We start from the raw sequence: 20,429 nt of genomic DNA, 5'->3' as shown, positions 1-20,429 counted from the left end.
TATTTTTACAAAAAAAGACGACTCATTTCCACATCATCTCCACGACATCATAAAAATAGAACTTATACTGGTTTGTTGTAAATGTCGAAATGATGAATTTAAGTAAGTGGATTCTTCCTTTATTCCGACCATTTGTTTGGTAGGTTGTTTCTTCGTGATTCGATGCAGATGTGGCCATGGAAGAAGCCGGCCTTGATTCAGCACATCGCCATTTTAATTATTGTTATGTTTTTCCACTTTCGACCTTTTTCATCATTTCTAGATGATTCCAGTAGAGAAGAAAAATGGCCAATTTTTACACCCAATACTTTCAAGGACTGGACACAACACAAACAACCACAAAAAGAAGACAATATTGGGGAAAAAGCCAAACAAAACATATTCATCGCATTTTTTCAATTGTGATCCGCCATTTTTCTTTTTTCGAGGTAAATCAAGGTCTTAAATAATTAATCTTTCCCTTTTCCGTAATAATATAGTACTTATAACCCGGAAGATTTCTCTCGCCCCCTCGAGTGTCAGTGCAATCCCGGCGTGTACACAATTGTGTTCAAATTCCGTGGAAGTTGCCACCGTGTGGAAAGCGTTAAGCGGATAGAAAGTTTTCTTTTTCTTTTAACGAATTTGTTATTGTGTTTTTTTTGTTTTGTTTAGTTGAACGTATCAGGGCTGGTGTAGGTTGGCTAAACACTTTCTACAGCAATGGATTCCTACCGGAATCCGTCGAGGTCGCTGTCCTTTGCTGCTTGCATCAGCTTTATAGACTCTCTTTACTATGGTTGGTGGTAATAGTCTATTGCCACTTTGGATATCTAGGAATTCAGCACAGAAAATAACCTTGGTAAGAGGAAATGATGAACAGATAAAGAAGAAAAAAAACGTCCTTAACTTGAGAAGAAATCGATCCCTGGAAAAAAGCACAAGGAGCATGCAAATTCAATAATGAATAATGAATAACATACGGTAGTCATCAAGATACCCAAGGTCTTTTTCGTTCATGTAAACCTAGCAAATAATATTAATAAGATATCAATCGGCCATGAATCGAAGCCTTTGATGACCGGTAGAAAGATACGGAATTAAAAAAACGGACCGTCTTCCCACTTCCGTCATGATTTGACCTCTCTCATCGAGTCAAGTGTGTCAACAAACCGTCCCGGTCTCTCTTTCTGTTTGATGATAATCAAAGCCATTCCTCCTTCACTTTTACGTTTGGAAAAAGAAACTAGACTTAAAAAAAAAAAATTGTTTTTATCAGATTGTTTTTTTGTTTTTTTCACGAACTTTTGGAAAAAGACATAGACGCCATCTACAATCTAGAAACTAAACAAGAAAGTAATGTTGTATTCAAACAATCATCAGTCAATGCCATGTTATGAAAACAAATTAAAAAAAAAAGAAAAAAAGATTATTCTTATATGTTAGGTTGTATCGCCAAGCGAGAAAAAAAGTTATTGATGGCCATAAAGGCAACTTCTAGGGGAAGCAAGAAAATATGACACTCGCTTCAATTTCTTTTTGTTTTGCCTTTTTTTTTTTAAAAGAGCACAAAGCTTTTTGGGAATAAACGGGATCACCAAAGAAGAAAACAAACTGTCTAGTTCAGGGAGAAAAAAAAAATCAATCAAAAACAAAATTAAAGAAAAAGATGATGACGTTCGATGTCAAAGAAGATCGAAATCGCCTACTCCATCTATTGGACTTGATGGCAAAAAACAAAAAAACATCGCAACTCAAACAGGTTGTAAAAAACAAAAAAAAACTTATTCATTAATAAATGGGTAAAAGGGTAGTGTGGGGGGGATGCTGTTGTTATTATTTACTCAAGTGCCTCCATGAAAAAAACGTTCTGCATTAGGGAAACGTTCGGCATCGAAATCCGTATCCCTATCCAGTCTAGCATTGCCCAACCGACGGACTTCGGGTAAAAAGGCGCTGCCTACTTCAACGTTGGCCGTAGCCACGTTTGTCACTTCATTGACGGTAGCCGACGAGACATTGGCAGAGCGCAAAGCGCGTTCGATGGTTTCTAAATAAATCAATGTTGAAGCGCCATCATTTCGCAATGTAAACAGCATAAATCGATTTACCCCGGAGAAGTAATTGAGGATTCGTGTTGGGTCGATTGCCTTCGGCCAACTTGCGCCGCTTGTTGGGAATTCCTGCCAGGTAGGCGTCGCTTAGCGGCACAGGTGGCGGTGCTCGACTTTGGCGTTGGATATCACGCGCGATAACTGGAACCCATTCCTTAAAAAGTATCAAAACATTTCACGATTAAAAACTGAGCAGACGAAAAAGACAATGAAAACCAATCTAACCCTCGGGACTTCATTGTGCCAAGTTTGGGACCCCACGACGACGTCAATGACGGGCTCTGGTGTTTTGACGCGATTAGCTTCCTTTTGGCGGGCTTCCGCCACTTCCTGTCGAAGTTTCTCCAAACGACTGCGTTGCCTTGGTTGTCCGTGAACTATGGCCGATGCTTCGTCTTTCTTCTCCACTACCACCTCCATCGGTTCTTCTTCGGTCGCTGTTGCAGTCGACCCCATGGCAGCTGGAGGGCTTAAGGTAGAAGTTTCCGGCGCAGCTGGAGTAGTGACTGATGCAGAGGGCTCACGATCGTTCATTTCCTCCACCTCGGCGTTGAAAAGGGCCGTCCACGTCCTGCCGCGTTCCACGTTCATCACCATGGGTTCAACGGTGGGCGTCAGCTGATCTAAATCGACCGACGCTAACAGAGTTCTCAGACGTTCGATGGATGAGTTGGTCGTCCACTCTTGCACAGCTGGATGAACTCCATCGGACACACCGCGCTGCGTTCACACAATTGCTAAATAATGCGTCAACATGGAATTTAATAAATGAAAGTCTTACCAGTTGTGACAAGAAAACTCGCTCGAGACTAGTGGAACCATCAGTGAAACAACTTAGAGCTAATGCAGCAGCCATTATCAATGTCCGGCGGATCTTGTCCATCATCAATCGGCCAAAATCCGGATTTTCTCCTTAAAGGAAAAAATAAATAAGACAATTAAACGAGCTTCAAATTTAAACGATTCCAGGGAAAAGGTTCAAACCTGGCATTCCAATCAATTGGACCACTTCATGAAGACGCTGCTGGATAAACTGCGCCATTGTGGCGACGAAATCCACATCGGGACGTATACTTGCTTCCGCCTAAGTTCACAAGACAATATTAAGATCCGATTTCAGCAGAGGAATGGGAAAAGTGAGTCTATCAGTAAAAACTCCAATAATTTTCCATCTTTGCTTACAGCAGCGCTTTGAAGCAAGGGCAGGGCTTGACTGACCAGTGTCATGATACCCTGTCGCACGGAAGGATCTGAAAAGTCACCACCGGACGGTAGGACTCGTTGGCGCGTGAAATTCCGTAAATGGTCTCTCATCTGATTCAATGCCTCTGGCATTCCGTAAAAGAGAGCCATTAAATCACGGAATGTCATGTGATCAGCCTTTTGTTTTGAAATGGAGAAGAAAAAACGAATATAGGGTAACGTGTTTAAACGTGAATAGAAAAAAGAAGTCGAGGGTCTTTTCCCACCATAGTCATAAAGAGGTCAAAGAGGAACGACTCGCCGGCCGTGTAAGTGAAATCGGGAATGTTGCGTAAGAAATGGGCCACTGTGTTGGGCGATTGATGTCCGCTCACCACACCCGCTACTTCTTGCATAACTCCCTGCAGCAAACTGCTAAACATGGCATTGGTCAACACTGGATTAGCCGTGTTGTCGGAACCATCCCCACCGCCAATTATGACTCCACCAGCCACTCTTCCATCTCCTCCTCCTCCACCGCTGCTGCTGGCCGTCACCTATTTTCATTTCGAAACAATGTAGTAAAAACCAAACTTTCACACAGTTTTTCAATGCCTTAAAAAAAAAAAATACCTGACGAAACATTTCGTTCATGAACTCGTCGACAGAAGCCGGAATGGCGGTTGCTCGAGTTCCGGTGCGCGCTGGATGGACCTACAGTCAAATAGAAATATTTGTTGTTGTTGTTTACATTACATTAATAAAAACAAAAAAGGGAAAACATTATTTCAAATTTTGATTTTAGCATCAGACCTGATTTGTTTCGGTCGCCATCGTAAAAGCTTGTGTCGGCCCGGTGGCAACCGTTGGGCGTGGCCTGGCTTGTTCCGAGTCGGTTCTCGTTGATGAACGAGATAAATGACGAGAATGGCACGGCAAAAAGTCGTCAAATTCACCCAAAGCTGTCGGCGACTGGCCAGGGGAAGAGGGTTGATCCTCCTGTTGGTTGTTGTTAGAACGCACTTCCATGTAGACCATTGGATGCATTTGGCCGCCTAAATTCACTGGTGTCCAGCCTCCTTGACTCGCCATGGCTAAAGGCAAGCGTCCAAACGGATGCGGAGGGCCTCCTCTGGCCAACATTTCCGGGTGCAGCATCTGAAATGGCGCTCGCGGTGGTGCCACGTTCTGCTGGCCGGGGGGAGCGTTAGGGGTTGAGCCAGGGACAGGAATCGATGCTCGCCAACCGAGAAAGGTCGGACTGGCAGTTGGAGCTGCCGAAGGGGTCGCAGTACCGGCCACAGTTTCAGGGCGTGAAACGTGACGGATAAACTCACGAGGGATCGTTGTAGGCAGTCGTGGGGGAACTTGGCTTGGCTGGGGCGTCGCCGCTGTTGGATTACCAGCTGAGGGATTAGTCTGTGGATGTCGGTGAGTATGTGTGGTTTCTACACTAATTGAAGCGTGAATGGGTATAGTGGAGGACAAGACAGCTTGTTGGTAAACATAAGGTCTTGCGCGGACCTCGCGCGGGGGCGGAGTTCCAAAATCAACCATCAAATCACTCATGGCGTGAAAAGCGTGGGCTAAATAATGCAATCCTTCAGCCACCTTTAAATTGCATAAAAAGACTAAAATTGTAAAACGCGAATGGGGAAAAATGTGAGCGAAAATTTATCACCTGGTTGTAGGTATGCTGTGCCTGTCGGTATTCCGCCGACGACGGATTCAGTACGGGATCATCTCTGAGGAGCTGACGGACGGCTGTCAAATGAGGGCGAAGATCTTGTTGTAGTCTTTCCATATCTTCAATGACATCAGCGAATACAGACACTCGAGGATTTCGAATCTGTTGTTGTTGTTGCTGCTGCTGTTGTTGAGGTGGTTGGTCAACTGTCGGAGCTGTTGATGAAGGTGCTGATGGAGTGGTGCCGGATGTTGTAGAGGAAGGCGGTGCTGTTGCAGGAGGAATTGTAGGACCACCGTTTTCGCTTGTTCCACCACTGCTTTCCGGTGCATTGTTCGGCTGAGGACCTTGAACCCGGAAACCAAACGATCCTTGAACTGCTGGCGTCCCGTTGGGTCCTTGTAATACAGTTATATTGTTTGCTCTAACAAAGACGTGAAATTTTTTCAAGAGCTAACGATTAATCTGTTATTTTAAATTACCCCATGGATTGAACAGTTGAAAATGCGGCGGCTAATGCAGCAGCAGTGGCTGCCTGGGCAAATGGCATGGCTGGTGATGAGTAAGGTCCCTCAACAGTGTTATCCATGGTAAAGAGGGGACCGGTGCCACCAGGTACAGAACTAATCCTACCCAAACTTTGTGAAGCATCTTCTAGCATGTGACGAGCTGTATTCAAGCGCAACAAGGAACTGCTTCCTGCTGGAGGAGGAACTGGACCTTTGCAAAAAAAAATTTTTAAGCTTTATAAAGAAATTCTGTAGTTTGAAAATTATTACAAGTGCAAATTACCAATAATATGACTTGCTCCATTTTGGAATCCTCTATCCAGGTGATAGTGAATATTTCCTGGTCTCAATCCCTGTGCTCTTGGTGGACCTGCAGGTGGATTACCAACTGATGGGGGTGCTCTTTGAACCAAGTGGATGACTTTTCCATTCAGATCTGATAGAAGACAAAGATATTAAGCTGATTCAACGGCACAGCAAAACACATTTTTAATTACCATATTCACTAAGTTTTTTGTCGTCTTGAAGCACTCTACCGCAATAGATCAATCGTTGGGTCTCAGTTGGTGTAGCAACCTCTCCAGCAATGTGTTCTTTAAGTTCTTTTACTGTTAACTGCAATACACATAGAAGAACATACAACTGCCTGCTACACAGCGTGCATCGTAAAACACCAACTTACTTGCTCTGAAACAGTGAATTTGTGATTTCGGGAATCGAGAGTTTTGACGGTGACTTCAACATTTGCCATTTTTATTTGTTTTTGTCACACAAGACCTCAAGTCTTTTTCGCCAAACAATTTTCTTATTTCCTACAAAATGGAGATAGCACTATCTAGTATATTAAACAAATTTCGTGTTTTGTAAACGAATCCAACGGACGGCAAAAAACCGACGTTACTTGCGTAACGTAACTGTACTATATCTTGAACGTGAAAATTGAGGCCGCCTGTGTAAATGGCACGATAACAAATAAGAGGCTGGAAGTCGGCAACTGTCCACATCGACGACGTCGTTTCCTAGGCCTAAACTGGTTTTCAGCGCCACCTACTCTTTGATTTGAATAAAAAATATTAAAGTTTCATGATCTTTTAATTCAAACCAAATAAATATTTATATTCAAGGAGAAATTACAAAACATTTCTTGATTAAAATACCTATACACAAAAAAAAAAAAAAATTAAGAGAAATGAATCTAGGGTTTAACGCCATCTAGCAGTCATTGCAAAACCTCTCGAGGAGCTAAAAGACAAATCGCGTAACTGGATGTGGTCAAAATATTGAGTCTGACTTTAACGTTCAAAAGCAATAACAATGAGTGTGCTTGATGTAAATCTAGCTAGAAAAAATTTAATGGATGTGTTAGGGGAATCATCGAAGAGGTAATAAGCTAATCAGATGTTGTAGCTGTTCTGAATATAAATTTCTTCTCATACATTCTTGTTTAGCTACTTTGCACATCTCAAATCATGGTTCTGCATGAAGGTTAGCTATCTCCAGTTTTGTTATCCTGTCCTCCATAATGACAGTCTTTTATTTCTAAGACAACGAAAGAAGAGTTTGACCGCCAGGCCAGGTTGTTCTTGAAAACAGACCAAGTTCATCTACACAATGATTTTCTTCTGGCCATTGTTACAAAATGCCAAAGCTTATGCCAACCTTCAACGTATGTCTATCATGGTGTGAAACACAAACCCACTGTTGTTTCTGAAGTTGAAAAAATAAGACCAACAGCAGTACCTCAAAGAAAAGTTAATGCTTGTGAAATCAAACCAATCACTGTAACAAGACAAGTTCAACCAAAGAACAAACCCCTTAGTGTCAACTTTGATGTAATTTCCCACAATATTTTCTTTTGGTTGACTAAGTTTACTTAACAATTTTTCTTTTCATAACCAGAACCGATTTCAACCAGTAAACCCAGTTTCTCTATTACCACCTTCGATTGCTCGCTCAATCGAGAAACCTCAAGTGCGTTACTGTAGCCAAGATCTCACCCTACCCGATGCTGGTCTCGTCCATGGTCGAATGCTAGTAGCGGCTTGGGATGTCGGTTTGGATCATGGGTGTGAGGATAAAGCCATTAAACTGATCCTGGCAGCTACCAAACAGTTCCTACGAGAACTGATTGTTGCCATTGTTACTAACCGAAAAGGATATCGTATTCGAGAGAATAAAGTGATATACTCGATTGGTCAGCCGACGCTAAATCCTTGGCTTCACAATTCATGGTCCGTCCATGATAGTACTAGTAATAGGTAAAAACTTATGGCATTTTCACGAGTTAGGAATTTGTTTTAATCCCTCACTTGATACCTTTTTTCTAGTTATGGGACTGAGATCTCCCAGTTAGCTGAACCACCTCATGTGCCTGCCATACCCCAGACAATTCAGAATGCCGAACGAGACTCGGCGTTCTACCTTGCGTGTACCTCTGAACAAGTTACCTCACTTCAGCCCATTTCCGTCCTAGATGTTTTTCAGACGTTACAAGTTAGTATTCGTTTTAGTAAACTATTGTCGTTATTTTAACCTGTTTATTAATAATTAAATTAGGTAAAGAAAAGCGTCATACCCTGGCATACAGTCCACGCCGTAAACATGGAACGTATCTCACAACGCCTTTACCACCCCAATTAAGTATTCGCGTTCAGGAAGAAGGAGAAAAAAAAACAAAAAAAAAAAAACAATGTATTGTCGACGAGGAGTGGCCACGAGAAGTCAAGAATGCCTGGCAAACGTTTTTTTTTACCAAGACATTGCATCACTTTTTCTCAAAAATTCTCCTATAAAGTACACGCATCAACACCGCATTTCATCGTCCATTTTTTTTTATTAGTTTGTTTCGACAAAGCTAAGTTCTTCTACGTGTCCGAGCGCCAGAGCTTGATAGTCTTATCGTTTTCCAGTGCAGCAGATGCGATGATATTTTCAGTAGGATGACATGCAGTACACAACACGACATCTGGAATGCAGCATAAAACAAATCGTGAGTGCCATGAAGGTCCATAAAAAAATATAATATATGTCTAATATGGCGGCGATTGGCTAATAAAAAACCTTACCTGTATGACCTTGAAGTTTTTGAACAATTTCTTTCGTTTGCAAGTTCCAAATGTAAACCATGTTGTCTTCAGAACCAGACACGATCCACTATAGAAAGAGTGATATATTAAGGTCAAATTTGGTCCAAAATGTGATCGTCAACTTGTTAAACTATGCCGTACTTTTCCTCCAGTAACTGAGAAGTTGGCAAAGATACAATATTTTTCATTCTTATGTCCAGTATAGGTTTTCAAGCATTTGCCCTGGAAATATCATTACAAAAATGAGATCATTAAACTTCATTTAAAACAGTGTGGGTTGAATGACGACACCTTGGAATAATCCCATAATTTCAGTGTGTTGTCAAGAGTGGCAGCCAGGATGTATTTTCCATTGGGTGAAAATTTGACAAATGAGACGGGTGGATTGTCATCGTCAATCAGCGTTTTTAGGCATTGACCGGAAGCCGTGTCCCAGATGCGACTGTAAACAAGTGTTGGTGAACAACATCACGAGTCAATATCGATCATTAATAGGTCAACATATTCTATTAAACAACTTCGTCATACCAAAGGCCGTCGTAGCTCGAAGAAACGATAAGAGATCCATCTCGGTTAAAATGGACTGCTGACACGGGATCAGAATGGGCAGGGAGGGTTTTCAAACATTTTCCCGTCTTGACGTCCCAAATGCGGACACTCTCATCGAACTGTAGGAATGAAACAGTTAATCAATTGAGGGCTCTTTAACCTTTTAATTCAAAAATGCTTACTGAGCCTGACACAATTAAGTTGGACTGGGGGTTGAAATTGCAACAGAAAACATAATTGCTGTGTCCTTTTAGAGTTTTCAAACATTTGCCCTTTAGAAAAAATGACATATAAATTAGAAAAATAGATATGATTTTCACTCACTATTTACAACTTACTGAACTGAGTTCCCAGATTTTAAGGGTTTTGTCGTCACTGGCAGAGACAAGTAGGCGGCTATCAGAAGACCAGGCCACATCTGAGATCCCGAGCTTGTGACCTGTGATGGACTTTTCAAATTTGCCATCATATGCGCCCCAAATCTTAACAAGTTTATCAGCAGCTGTTGGTTGGCAAGAATTTGAAAGCGATTAAATACTCATATTTTTGAATATCAGCTTTACAGATGGATAGGTATATTTACATGAGCTGGCAAGCCATTCTCCATTGGGACTGAATTTCACAGCTGACACAGCCTTTGTGTGCCCAGCTAGGGTGAACTTTAGAGCATAATTTGGCTTCTGAACACAATAAAATCAACCAAATTTAAACGATATCTCAACTTTAAATTATATTGATAATTTTAAATCCAAAGTACTATGGAAAAACAATGCAACTCACCAATCCAGATGCTGGTTTTGCTTGAAGTGGCGACGTAGTCGAATTGTTACTGTGGTTTTTAAAATCCTGATCTCCTTTCATTTTGTCATCGGCCATTTTCTGGAAAGTAAATTTTTTTTTCTTTGGATTCTTGCAGAAATTTTTCAAGTTTTTGGTACGCACGAGATTTGACTCAGCTGAGTGATTTACTAGCTTAAATCACGTCAAGTATTTTGGTTACAGGCAAGCCACTAAATTATTGAAGGAGACACATGATCGTTGGTACAATCTTCGCAGAGGTACGTAACACCGACCCACTCAATTGAATAACGAATCCAATTAAAGTCACCGTGAAAACGTGAGAATACTAACAAACGCAACACTTTGGACTGTTTCGTGCAACAACGCTACAAGCACGGCGTTTACAACTTGTGTTGTAGAAAATAGCCACCAGATGACTGAATATTTTACAACAACGCCATCTATGAACTTGGTTGGGCTTTAAAGCAAAATTCAAGTAATTGGCAGGAATTTAAGTTTTTTTTTTTTTTAAAGTCGTGGCAAGTAAAATTACTATCTCTTCAGATATAACACGTGAATTTTGTTTAAAAGTTAGCCGATCAAGGAGACTACTGCAAAGGACGTTGTTCACTAGTCACTACTTTCCACGCTCTGGTCAACAATAAACTCTTAGGCATATACAATCACCAACGGAGCAATATCTACAATCTATACCATTGGCTTTACTTCTATTTCTTTCGAAGCTGCAGTCTGAAACAACTGGACACTAATTTAAAATAGTAGATAGCCACTCTTAGCTTTAGAATTGCACAACTCTTTTCGTGATCTAAGTGTAAAACAGATAACTTATCAAGACAGTGTCTATCCAGTTGCTCTAGAAAGTATCGCACACAATGAATCTATTCACTATGGATCTCAGCAGGTATCTTTTTACCGCAATATGTGGCGAAAATAACGAATGGGAAAATCGGACAAAAAGTGTACTCATGCGCCATTCCAAAGCAGGATGGCTGAACAAGGCATCCTTGCAAGTTGGCGTATTGCAGGTAGAATATAGCCCTATTGCATGAATGCGGAATACGGTAGAAAATCAATTATGAATATTCCTGAACCGATGATATTTGTTACTGTTCGTCATGAATGCTCAGTCGTCACGCTTATATAAGCTCACAAGCACGTGTTGCACGCTTGCTGAGATCAATAAACGCTGTAGGATTAGGCGAGAATGAGCTCAAAATGGGACAGAACTGTTGCAAACTTCAGAAAAGCGATACAAAAGGCCCTGTCTTTTCGAATTATTTGCTTAACGGCTCAAAACTTCCAGTCTAAAGATCGTACGTAATGAATTTTGAAAGCTTGAAAGATAAACGACCATTTTCTAAAAGGACGACGAGTGGAAAGGCTAGACATTTTTTTAGCTGTGTTACCATTTGAATTAATACAGCCTGCTTTCTTTTTGACAAACAAACAATTTGTTGTTTGCTAATTGCATTACATAGACACAGTTATCATTTGCTGTGAGAGAAATTGTATTTTAGATTAATAGTTTTGGGATTTTAGGCGATTTTAATTGAAGCCAATCAAGATCAAAGTAAACAAAATACGCAAACAAAAGTCAACAGTCACTCACAGCATTCTAATATCTAGTGGCACGAAACAGAAACAACAAAAAAGAAGAAAAGAAGTAAAAGGCTTTTCCATGTCCATCTTTTGATTGGAAAAAAAAAAAATACCGTTCTGCGTAACCAACTAATGCATCAGAGCGATGGTGGAGTTATTGGAAATTCACAAATGAAATTTCGGAGACTGTGATCACAGGTCATGTCATTCCAAGTAGGGGTGCCGGTTACTGGGGCAAGATTTCTAAAACTCCAATCCAAACATTCTTCTTGTAGCACTGGATGTGAATTGCCCAATGTTCTTGACGGCTCACCCTTACTCCACGCCACCTTCCGAGTCATGGGAGTGCCCAGACCAGCCCACATCCAAGTTGTTCGCTTGCCGTAAAGACGATTGCCCGACATAAAGAACGCCCAATGAAAAGAAGTGCCCCCATCGATATCTAAAGGCAATCAAGCGTCATAACTGTTTCATTCATTTGGTGACGGAAATAAAACGATTTACGAAATTTTTGGGATTTTAAGAAATTGGCTAGATTTTTCTCCTCTTCCTCCGTCTCGAGCGATAGCAATTCCATTCCAAACTGTCGGCAAAAATGGAGAGCAGTCACCCACGTTTTCTGCATAAAGTGATCGAAAATCAAAGCAATTACTACTGGTGACCTCCACGAAATATGTAATGAACATACAAGTTGTTTGATGACGCAGTAACATTTATCGTTGATCTGCCAACACGGGAAGTTTTCCTTCCAGAAATGTTTGGGACACGTCCCTTATTTATTGAAATGGAAAATAGAAATGTTACTACGTGAATAGCCTCTTGGAGAACACGACGCTCTTACTATTAATAAGGAAACTTTCTATGACTTTTCCAAGTTGATCCTGCAGATAAAGATATACAATGAGATTATGGCCAACGTTACTTATAAACTAAGGCATCAGACTATTTGTTCACTTCAAAGCTAGGCATCAAACAAGAGTGAATTCTTCAACCACAAATCATTCAGTGAGTTGGAAGTGGCTTACCGGTTCGCTAAGTGCGAAAATCTCTTCTTCGAGTGTTTCCATTTCTTGTAGCAGGTGCTCGGAAGTAGAACCAAGTGTTGATAACATTGCCCAGCAGACCATCAAGAAAATAACCTGCGAAACTGCGAAACTCGGGTAGCAAAAACGCTGGCGAATGGAAGTCGTCATTTCTCAACGGGAAGTCGTTTCCAAATAAACTATTGACAACAAGAACGAAAATCAAGAAATAGAGTCGTTTTACTTATCAATCCGGATGTTGCAAAACACAATTTACGCGATTAGGATTCGGGTTAACCACATTTTAAATTTTCTCTTCTTCATTTACCTTCCTCTGAAAATAAGAAAAGAATATTACAAGAAATAAAACATAATGCTTAAACCTGCCCTTAAACTGATCAATTTTTCGAGACCAGTACCACTTGACTTTACCATTCACTGCCAAGATGGATGAGTGATTTATGATGCGTTCCGCAACGTGGAATTTGTTCCGAAAATGTACCTAATTGTTGTCATCTGAAATCATTGTCCAATGCTAGCCAATGTACAGCTAGAATGACAACAAATTAATGCATCGCACATAAAAAAAAAAAAAAATTTTGCTGGCATGCGGACATTAGACAGTAGCCCCCCTTCCCCCTGTTTTGAAAGCGACACCAGACCCCCCTGACAATAGAGGCGGGGGGAGGGGGCCTGTGTCGTGAAAGCATACGACACCAGCCCCGCAGGCTACTGTCGGGTGGTTTAATGTCACGTTCCCGCTAGATTAAGAGTTAAGCAATTGAATTGAAATGTCTGCGGCATTTATTTTACAAACGAGCATTCATCGATTGAAGTTCGTATTTTGAATAGAGAAGCCGGATAATTTGTAAAAGAGCCACAATCTTCATTAGCAGGCCCATCAGCATATTGCGCAATTTAAAGCTAAACAATATTGCCTTAAAAAGATCATTACAGGGCAAATTGCTCACAAACAAATGGCCTGTCTTGCAAACAGGATTCCGGATAAAATGTTAGTTTTGTTCCCGAATCGGTTATATTGGCACTGATGCAGGTGGTGGGTATGTTACGGTTTGGATAACTTCCGTTTTGAATGGGTTCCAAGTTCTTCAGGAACGATTCATCAAGTCCGGCGATCGATTCGCTCTGATATGCTTCTTGTTTGCTCAAAATAGCTCCATTGCGGAAGACCCATGCACGGCGAGTAATCACATCACTCGCTGAAGTCCATATTGCAACTCTTCCATAGGAATTCCAAACTAAGGTGTGAATTATACAAGGAACATATATTCGATCGACGGTAAGTCTATGAACACATAGTAAACTGTTTAATACTGACGTGTATCGAGGTTAAGCTTGTCGCCTACAATATTCGATCGGAAGGAGATCAAATGCATACCGTGGTAATCGCAAAAGGCGTTGGCCGTGAACCAGTTGACTTTCACCTAATTGTGGGATGTCGCAACAACTAATTCAGAAAAATGGTAAAAAAAAAAAAAAGGGAATAAACATAAAATCAAACCTCTGCAGTGCTCCAGCAAAGACAATTGTTTTCCTTTTCCCCAGTAATTTTGAAACAGCGCACTTGGGCATCCAACTCCGACGGACAAGTGCCTTGGTCAGAAATCAATATCTAACGTTCAACATATCCCATGGTATAAGTATGAAGACAACAAATTTTACCTTCCCAATTACGATACAATGTGCTGTTCTTCAACAGGTTCCTCTAGAAAACAACAATTTAAATTAAAATTCAAAGTAAGACAGCAAACTTATGATTGGACCCACCAAGTTACGAAGGCGGACAACTTTTGCTTTGAGTAATCCAATTTGCTCCTTAAGGACCATCGCTTCAGGTGTATCACTGGTTTCCTGCATCATTGTACAGGTCACGGCGACGACGAAGATTACTAAAGAAACGGTTAACTGCATTTCTTGGGGCCAAGTCAGTCACTGAAATAGAACAAAACACAGAAATAGGATATGACGCGGATAATGCCGATTTACGCCATTTTATGGCTTCCAAAACCACATCCGGTTGGAACACTAGGAACAACTACACAGACCAGCAAGGTCGTATCAAACAAGGATATCCATAATTAGTATATGAATATTTATTTCGAAGCTTAAATGAGTCCAAATTTCGAATAACTGTTCATAGGAAATGGACTTTTGAATCATTTGATTTTTGCCACTAATTTCCTCTGCCTGTCATTCAGTCGAGAAGCGTGGAACAGTCGGAGGAGGTAAATACGGTTTGTCCAAGTGCGTGCCCAAATTTATTGCTTCATCATATGAGCTTTCGGGATATCTGATGAAATAAAAACCCCAATAAGAAAATATTTACCAATTCGAGGAGATGAACGAAGCAAAAAGCTTACAATGATTCTGTCGTCTGAATCTGATTAGTTTGCGGTTTCGAAACATCCGTGTAGGTGACGATTTCTTCATACTCGTACTGATTCTCGTCACAGTATAAAGAATGTGAGGCACGGAAGTCGACATCCGGACCTGGCGGACGAGGAACTCTATGAGTAATTCTTGACGAGTATCTATTTCTTATTGGATTTTGATTTTTCACGCCAGTTGTTATGGGGCACGTGCTTCTAAATAAAACAACAAGTTATCATAGGGAACCCATTTGAGAACTTCAAACTCTTAAAAAACCTTTGATTTCGCAAACAAAAGACTGTTACTATCAGGGCTGCTAAAAGGAAAAAAATGACTGAGCTCATGCCGACTGCAATCAACATTATTTCGTTCCATTTTCCTGCTTTGCATCATCACATCGTTGAAGTTTATAGAATCCAATTTGTATAAAACAGATCTCATACCCGAATTGTAGGAATGGACTTCTATTTCGCAAATTCTCATTCCAACATGAGGCGTGAGATGGATGAATCTTCGCGCCTTGTCCATCAAAGGTGTTTTCAAATTAGGGAAGAAAACGACAGTTTGGCCGTACTTAATAATGCCGTCATACAGATTCGAATAGCGGACAGTCATGTTATTCTGCCGGATAATGTCCACGATCGACACGCTGAATCTATAGTTACCGGCTACAAAAAGAAATGAAACTGTGTAACGTATTTGATTAGTTTTTGTCAAGTGTGATCCTACTAACTTTCTCGTACGGTAATGCGAACGTCTTGTATCAAAGAATGCGCAATATCAATCTGAATTTTCACCTGAGATCTTCTAGGTTTCTCGTCGCAAGTAATTAAATTCCCGTCGAATGCCACATCCGTTATCACATCGTGTCCAAAGGCTTTAAAAGCCGCGTTTTCAACTAGTCAAGGAACGTGGAGAATAACAAGAATAATTTCATTCAGTAAATTTTACTTACCACATTCCGGATAATAATCGGCTGGCCAAGTTCCATCAATTTTATTGCAAGTGGCCGGTTGCAGCCGCCGTGTAACATTTTTCACAATATGGTCCCGTTCGCAGAGAAAGTACCAGTAATTTTTCTTTAAACTTGTCGGCGTACGTTGTTGACTTGGCATCTCTGGGAAAATGTGACCATTGTACGATGGTAAATTGCATTTCGCAATTGCCTCGCAATGTCCGTAATAAGGTTGACAGCCATCACCACAATGCTGATCCGATACATCGCAATATCCGTATTCCGAACAACACATGCTGCCGGCACAATATCTAAAACTATTTGTCAAACCACACTGGTTTCCTAGGGGAATAAAACGTTTGGTAAATGAATCATATCAAGGACATTTTAAACGCGAAAAGATGAACTTACCTACAATGGCGAATCCAATCGATGCGTTGACTAGGAATCACACAAATAAAAAAACACAATTAATTAAATTGTTAACATTGCAGTAAACCATTGTACCTCTGAAAGGATCGCAGCGACCGTATTTTGGATCACACATTGTAAGACAATGTTCTATCGTTTCACCACAATATCCAGAAGTTGAACAGCACATATTTGTGGGACATTTTGAATTTTCGAATTTAGCGCCACATCTCATCGCCTCGCATCCTGGACGTTCATAACGAAATTAAAAAATAGAACAGGCAAACTAATTTTAGATTAAAATTTACTATTACCGTAGATTTGAAGGAATCCTAGTAGTAAACTACTGTAAATCGAGGTGGTCACAATCATTCTGGATAACGACGACATGTTGGCTTCTCCGTCGAATATCCAACTAGTTCTACAATAAAAGGAACCCTGAAAAGATATTTAAAAATATCACTTTGGCGGTTTATTTTCCTTGGCGGTTATCATTCTCTCGTATTTGCAGCGACGGAAATTGGTTTCCTGTGTTGATATAAATCTAACGGCGGCAATTCGATAATTAGTAAATTGACACAGACGAATGTACATCTGGAAAAAAAATCTAATCGAAAAAAAATACAACCAATAGTTCTAGGCGGAATAGATTCAGGGCAGGATTCTAGAAAAAATGTAAACAAAGACCAAAAATCATTTAAACACTTGAAAGCAAAGAGGTCGATCCCACTATAGGCTGTCGTTCAGTAGGTGTCCAAAACTTGGGGAGGAGGCAATTTTGGTTTTGATAAAGGATTTGGAATCATATAATCGCTCTCCGCTTGTTCGCTTCTGGCGGAAAGTTACCAATAAATATACATATTCAGATAGAATTGAAATATTAATAAAACTCACGTCGTATTGGTCAACCGTGGCTGTGGATTGGGTTCTGGAAAATCGACCGTTTCGTATTCATACGGATTTTCGTCTTCGACGTTGAACGGCAGAAGAGGTGGACGTGGGTTGTATGCCACATTGGCAAGTCTTGTCATTGTTGACGGTGCGCGGAAAAGGTACGAATTCGCTAAAGGTGGTACCGATACCTTGTGATCGGGAACGCCTCTGCTTTGCCTTAAAATTGAGCATTTTACAATAAAAAGAAACGAGGGTGGTCTGAAAAGGGAATAGAAATCATGAAGTAAACAAGAGACGTTACCAACCTCCGTGAACGGATCCACAATCCTGCTCCAACGAGTAGGATTACCAATAATACGAAGACACCAGCTACTGCGGAACTAATGACAGCAACATTAGGAGCAGCCCGTTCATCGTTATTCACACAGCGTCTCTTTTCGCAAATTGCGCCATTTCGGTCGGGTGGACAGCTCAATTTCGCACAGATACCGAATTGGTTTTTCTTGTCGCAGGTTTGGCCATCTGGATTTCGGGGGGAAAAAACAAAAACATTCACGATTATAATTTTTTTTAACATGAACTGTAAGCCAATTACCGACAAAATGAACAAAGTTTATAGCAGAAAGGAAAGTAATGACTAAGCTTTCAAAAACTGCCATCATTTTCATCTTACACAGACGATCCTTTCGGGATCTCCGCAAACAAGTAAATAACACCAATTAGTAATGGAGAAATATTTTCAAAACACATACCTCCTGAAATTTCCGTAGTTAACTCTAAAGGAAGTGGTAATTCCATTTGCGATAGCGGTTGGCACGTCAGCGCATGAGTGTAGAAGGCACAGCCAATCAAGTGCAGGGAATTCTAGAATTTCTCATCAACGAGCCAAATCGATAGAAGCGTCTATTCCAACTCACCATGGAGCAATCGCCAAATACGGCGAAACGACGATGGGCAGTTCTTTCAAGTTGACAAGGCGAAAATGAGAAAGATGTGATTTTCGATGCAGACACGGAAAGAAGGTTCTGCTAAACAGGTTATTAAAGAGCCTTTTTTCATCCTGATTGGAAGAAATGAGTCTAGGTGAGGTATTTTTTTTGTGATAGGTCTACTAAAATTAATTTAGCAATATGGCTGGAAGATGGATGAAACTTTTAATTTCAAGGCCACGAAAATGGGCATTACACCTGTGTTTAAAAGGAATAAAAGATTATAAATTTCTTCAAACTTGTGTCAACCTCAAACCATATTTTAAAACGAAGCTCTGTATTGTGGATTCCTTGGAGCCAATTAAAAGAGAAAAAAAAAACTTAACTTGGTTAAATCTGGATTAAAATGTCCAGCACAAAAATGTTAAAAACGAAGACAAATAAATGAAAACATGCAATGCTATCAACAGACTCCACAGTCGGTGAATATAATATGATTCATTTTAGGATCCATTGTACTGATTTCATCCAATACATTGATGCCTTCAATTATCTACATGAACAAAACGAATTACCACTTTAAATGTACTTATTATTCTAACAAGTTTCTTACCCGGGCAAATACAGAAGTTAACCTGTGATGACGTGGACGGTTTTTTAGAACTACGTTGAACTCGGTGGATACCCGGGTGATTCCATTTTCATATTTCTTAATATGGAAGAGCAATGATCCCCGTTGTTCAGCCAGGTCTGATTCGTCAGCAACAAAAACATCAGATCTATCTTCAAATGTGTGAGAATGAAACGATCTCTGGCCGCAAAAAACCGCTTCACCTTTCACCACCTAAGCATATTATTCATCACGATGACATTTAAGTCTTTCCGCATCAGCTATTGATTATTACCTTAAAGATTTGCAACCTTCGAAAACCGTTTTCCTTGGTGAATATATCGACAAACTTGCCACACATGATGGGAGCTCTTTTGCGCTCGAGCTGTATAACCACCCGTTCTGTAGATACTCCGTTAATGCTCATTCGAAAGAAAAAAGTATTTTTAACGTTATCTCCTTTCCCTGACGACTTGGTTACAGTTTGCCACTCATTCCTGTTCGTAAACAAATAAGACTCAAAAGTACGGGAATAAATTGAAGAATAAAACTATGCATTACGTAGTCCTGACGATTGGTAGTCGTAAAAGCGAATCACGGATGGCGGTCGTTTCTGTTGAGTGCTTTGCAGGTACTTTGGTGGTCGCAGAACTATTATGGCTTCTCGCAGCACGTCCATTACTTGTTTGATGACCCATTTCGACCGAGAGTTGTTTTATTGAGCCACCTGTCGCAAATGAAAATCTAAAAAAATCTGAATGAACGAAACTTCTAAAATTCAGTTTACCGTCGAGTTTCTTTGTAATCTTATTTTCTTCACGTGCGGCAGGCTTTTGGCTTCTGATTCCGTTTGTTTGTTTAGGTTGATCTTCTGCAACCTCTGAGATCACCAATGAAAGAACTGAAACGCACGCTGCACAGAAATTAAAAATGGGGATAAACCAATGCAGAAACTAGAAACTAAAATCGCCAACCTTTTACTACAGGCTCGAGGTGACTAGCTCCGTTGAACGAATGTTGTAATTGCTTCAGCAAATCGACCGAATGCAATGTACGTTTGTCTGGATTGTCGTTAACAAACGAAATGTCAAAGAGATTTTTTTCCATTGTCATTATGGTATCTAAGAGTTGGCGGGAGGCAAACTGACAGTGATTACCGTCTTCGCGCCAACCATCAAGTCTTGATGGAAAAAATTCTGTTATTCACAAGATAGAGCTAAAATCTAATAAAAACTTTTACTGTTATTTCATGTTTTTGGCCTTTGCCATTGTAAATGCGATGCCGTTCTCCGTGTCTTCAAAACGTTTGGGGAAGCGCAGATCGTCAACAACTTGCTTTCTGCTCTCCATTAAAGCAACGTTGCTATTGTTGATTTCCATGCGACTCATGATATCACTCTATTGACCACAATAGCACGCAGAATTAATTTGAAAGAAATAGAAACTATATACACATGAAAATAACCTGAACGAGCTGCAAGGAACTGAGGATATCATCGTAGTACTGATGGACTCGCTGACGGTCCTTGATAGCCTTATCCCACATGACCCAGCACTCGTTAATTTGGCTTTCAACCACCGCCGAAGTCTCGTTCAATACTTTCGCCAAATCGCGCATCTCGTGTTGCTGTTTTCGACAGATGGCTGTACTTAGAACAGCGCACTGAGTGCACCACAGTTTTTTACACTGCGTCAGGGAATTTAAAGCTGT

At 40.6% G+C, this 20,429-nt stretch overlaps 5 protein-coding genes and 1 long non-coding RNA gene across 9 annotated transcripts; 2 read left to right on the top strand and 4 right to left on the bottom strand.

Annotated features, from left to right (window-relative positions):
* Nucleotides 1-405: 405 nt before the first annotated feature.
* Nucleotides 406-1,745, top strand: LOC116926024. Its single transcript, XR_006649087.1, has 2 exons — nucleotides 406-963; nucleotides 1,027-1,745. It is a non-coding gene; the product is annotated as an uncharacterized LOC116926024 (long non-coding RNA).
* Nucleotides 1,325-6,518, bottom strand: LOC116926014 (large proline-rich protein BAG6). The gene is made up of 14 exons (XM_032932780.2): nucleotides 6,154-6,518; nucleotides 5,969-6,086; nucleotides 5,755-5,907; nucleotides 5,445-5,682; nucleotides 4,957-5,386; nucleotides 4,089-4,886; nucleotides 3,909-3,989; nucleotides 3,563-3,832; nucleotides 3,276-3,473; nucleotides 3,078-3,177; nucleotides 2,875-3,005; nucleotides 2,319-2,813; nucleotides 2,091-2,247; nucleotides 1,325-2,029 (listed from the first exon to the last, which is right to left on the bottom strand). The coding sequence occupies exons 1-14, from the start codon at nucleotides 6,220-6,222 to the stop codon at nucleotides 1,824-1,826; spliced, it is 3,444 nt and encodes a 1,147-aa protein (XP_032788671.2). The 5' UTR covers nucleotides 6,223-6,518; the 3' UTR covers nucleotides 1,325-1,823.
* A 177-nt stretch (nucleotides 6,519-6,695) lies between these two features.
* LOC116926021 (transcriptional adapter 1) lies at nucleotides 6,696-8,284 on the top strand. The gene is made up of 6 exons (XM_032932797.2): nucleotides 6,696-6,853; nucleotides 6,920-6,956; nucleotides 7,016-7,303; nucleotides 7,371-7,729; nucleotides 7,799-7,964; nucleotides 8,028-8,284. Exons 1-6 carry the CDS (start codon nucleotides 6,786-6,788, stop codon nucleotides 8,109-8,111), a joined length of 1,002 nt encoding a protein of 333 aa, XP_032788688.2. The 5' UTR covers nucleotides 6,696-6,785; the 3' UTR covers nucleotides 8,112-8,284.
* Nucleotides 8,146-10,297, bottom strand: LOC116926020 (WD repeat-containing protein 5). The gene is made up of 10 exons (XM_032932796.2): nucleotides 10,049-10,297; nucleotides 9,887-9,985; nucleotides 9,690-9,786; nucleotides 9,445-9,608; nucleotides 9,289-9,378; nucleotides 9,086-9,225; nucleotides 8,849-8,999; nucleotides 8,699-8,779; nucleotides 8,537-8,624; nucleotides 8,146-8,436 (listed from the first exon to the last, which is right to left on the bottom strand). Exons 2-10 carry the CDS (start codon nucleotides 9,980-9,982, stop codon nucleotides 8,336-8,338), a joined length of 1,008 nt encoding a protein of 335 aa, XP_032788687.1. The 5' UTR covers nucleotides 9,983-9,985; nucleotides 10,049-10,297; the 3' UTR covers nucleotides 8,146-8,335.
* A 1,100-nt stretch (nucleotides 10,298-11,397) lies between these two features.
* On the bottom strand, nucleotides 11,398-13,106 carry LOC123474355 (C-type lectin Cal-like). The gene is made up of 5 exons (XM_045176352.1): nucleotides 12,532-13,106; nucleotides 12,348-12,387; nucleotides 12,195-12,277; nucleotides 12,011-12,125; nucleotides 11,398-11,948 (listed from the first exon to the last, which is right to left on the bottom strand). The coding sequence occupies exons 1-5, from the start codon at nucleotides 12,697-12,699 to the stop codon at nucleotides 11,644-11,646; spliced, it is 711 nt and encodes a 236-aa protein (XP_045032287.1). The 5' UTR covers nucleotides 12,700-13,106; the 3' UTR covers nucleotides 11,398-11,643.
* A 208-nt stretch (nucleotides 13,107-13,314) lies between these two features.
* Nucleotides 13,315-17,919, bottom strand: LOC116926017. Of its 4 annotated transcripts, none has more exons than XM_032932786.2 (16): nucleotides 17,775-17,919; nucleotides 17,485-17,701; nucleotides 17,180-17,395; nucleotides 16,600-17,113; nucleotides 16,382-16,531; nucleotides 16,286-16,315; nucleotides 15,875-16,216; nucleotides 15,653-15,817; nucleotides 15,363-15,587; nucleotides 15,196-15,301; nucleotides 14,910-15,134; nucleotides 14,317-14,839; nucleotides 14,212-14,254; nucleotides 14,051-14,142; nucleotides 13,868-13,973; nucleotides 13,315-13,787 (listed from the first exon to the last, which is right to left on the bottom strand). In XM_032932786.2, the coding sequence occupies exons 4-12, from the start codon at nucleotides 16,673-16,675 to the stop codon at nucleotides 14,740-14,742; spliced, it is 1,419 nt and encodes a 472-aa protein (XP_032788677.2). In that variant the 5' UTR covers nucleotides 16,676-17,113; nucleotides 17,180-17,395; nucleotides 17,485-17,701; nucleotides 17,775-17,919; the 3' UTR covers nucleotides 13,315-13,787; nucleotides 13,868-13,973; nucleotides 14,051-14,142; nucleotides 14,212-14,254; nucleotides 14,317-14,739. The 4 variants fall into 4 exon arrangements, with proteins under 4 accessions (XP_032788677.2, XP_032788682.2, XP_032788681.2 ...); XM_032932791.2 differs by having other exon boundaries at nucleotides 14,910-15,131; XM_032932790.2 differs by having other exon boundaries at nucleotides 15,196-15,298.
* Between the last annotated feature and the right edge of the window lie 2,510 nt (nucleotides 17,920-20,429).

The sequence above is a fragment of the Daphnia magna genome, linkage group LG7 (genome assembly GCF_020631705.1).
Source record: "Daphnia magna isolate NIES linkage group LG7, ASM2063170v1.1, whole genome shotgun sequence".
NCBI lineage: Eukaryota > Metazoa > Arthropoda > Branchiopoda > Diplostraca > Daphniidae > Daphnia > Daphnia magna.
Note: the sequence above shows the minus strand (reverse complement) of the source record. Positions and strands in the feature narration are given on the sequence as shown.

What these genes read in the sequence shown, in the direction of transcription:
- LOC116926017 (XM_032932786.2), bottom strand. Translation starts at nt 16,675, where the DNA reads ATGTCGTCGTTATCCAGAATGATTGTGACCACCTCGATTTACAGTAGT. An exon ending in AGGATTCCTTCAAATCTACG is followed by an intron (nt 16,532 to 16,599) that starts GTAATAGTAAAT and finishes ATGAACGTCCAG; the next exon opens with GATGCGAGGCGATGAGATGT. An exon ending in CGATTATTATCCGGAATGTG is followed by an intron (nt 15,818 to 15,874) that starts GTAAGTAAAATT and finishes TTCCTTGACTAG; the next exon opens with TTGAAAACGCGGCTTTTAAA.
- LOC116926014 (XM_032932780.2), bottom strand. Translation starts at nt 6,222, where the DNA reads ATGGCAAATGTTGAAGTCACCGTCAAAACTCTCGATTCCCGAAATCAC. An exon ending in CACAGCATACCTACAACCAG is followed by an intron (nt 4,887 to 4,956) that starts GTGATAAATTTT and finishes TGCAATTTAAAG; the next exon opens with GTGGCTGAAGGATTGCATTA. An exon ending in TCCTCAATTACTTCTCCGGG is followed by an intron (nt 2,030 to 2,090) that starts GTAAATCGATTT and finishes TGATTTATTTAG; the next exon opens with AAACCATCGAACGCGCTTTG.
- LOC116926021 (XM_032932797.2), top strand. Translation starts at nt 6,786, where the DNA reads ATGAGTGTGCTTGATGTAAATCTAGCTAGAAAAAATTTAATGGATGTG. An exon ending in TTAGGGGAATCATCGAAGAG is followed by an intron (nt 6,854 to 6,919) that starts GTAATAAGCTAA and finishes ATTCTTGTTTAG; the next exon opens with CTACTTTGCACATCTCAAAT. An exon ending in CATGATAGTACTAGTAATAG is followed by an intron (nt 7,730 to 7,798) that starts GTAAAAACTTAT and finishes CCTTTTTTCTAG; the next exon opens with TTATGGGACTGAGATCTCCC.
- LOC123474355 (XM_045176352.1), bottom strand. Translation starts at nt 12,699, where the DNA reads ATGACGACTTCCATTCGCCAGCGTTTTTGCTACCCGAGTTTCGCAGTT. An exon ending in ACTGCGTCATCAAACAACTT is followed by an intron (nt 12,126 to 12,194) that starts GTATGTTCATTA and finishes CACTTTATGCAG; the next exon opens with AAAACGTGGGTGACTGCTCT. An exon ending in CTTAAAATCCCAAAAATTTC is followed by an intron (nt 11,949 to 12,010) that starts GTAAATCGTTTT and finishes GATTGCCTTTAG; the next exon opens with ATATCGATGGGGGCACTTCT.
- LOC116926020 (XM_032932796.2), bottom strand. Translation starts at nt 9,982, where the DNA reads ATGGCCGATGACAAAATGAAAGGAGATCAGGATTTTAAAAACCACAGT. An exon ending in AGAATGGCTTGCCAGCTCAT is followed by an intron (nt 9,609 to 9,689) that starts GTAAATATACCT and finishes GCCAACCAACAG; the next exon opens with CTGCTGATAAACTTGTTAAG. An exon ending in TCTCAGTTACTGGAGGAAAA is followed by an intron (nt 8,625 to 8,698) that starts GTACGGCATAGT and finishes CTCTTTCTATAG; the next exon opens with TGGATCGTGTCTGGTTCTGA.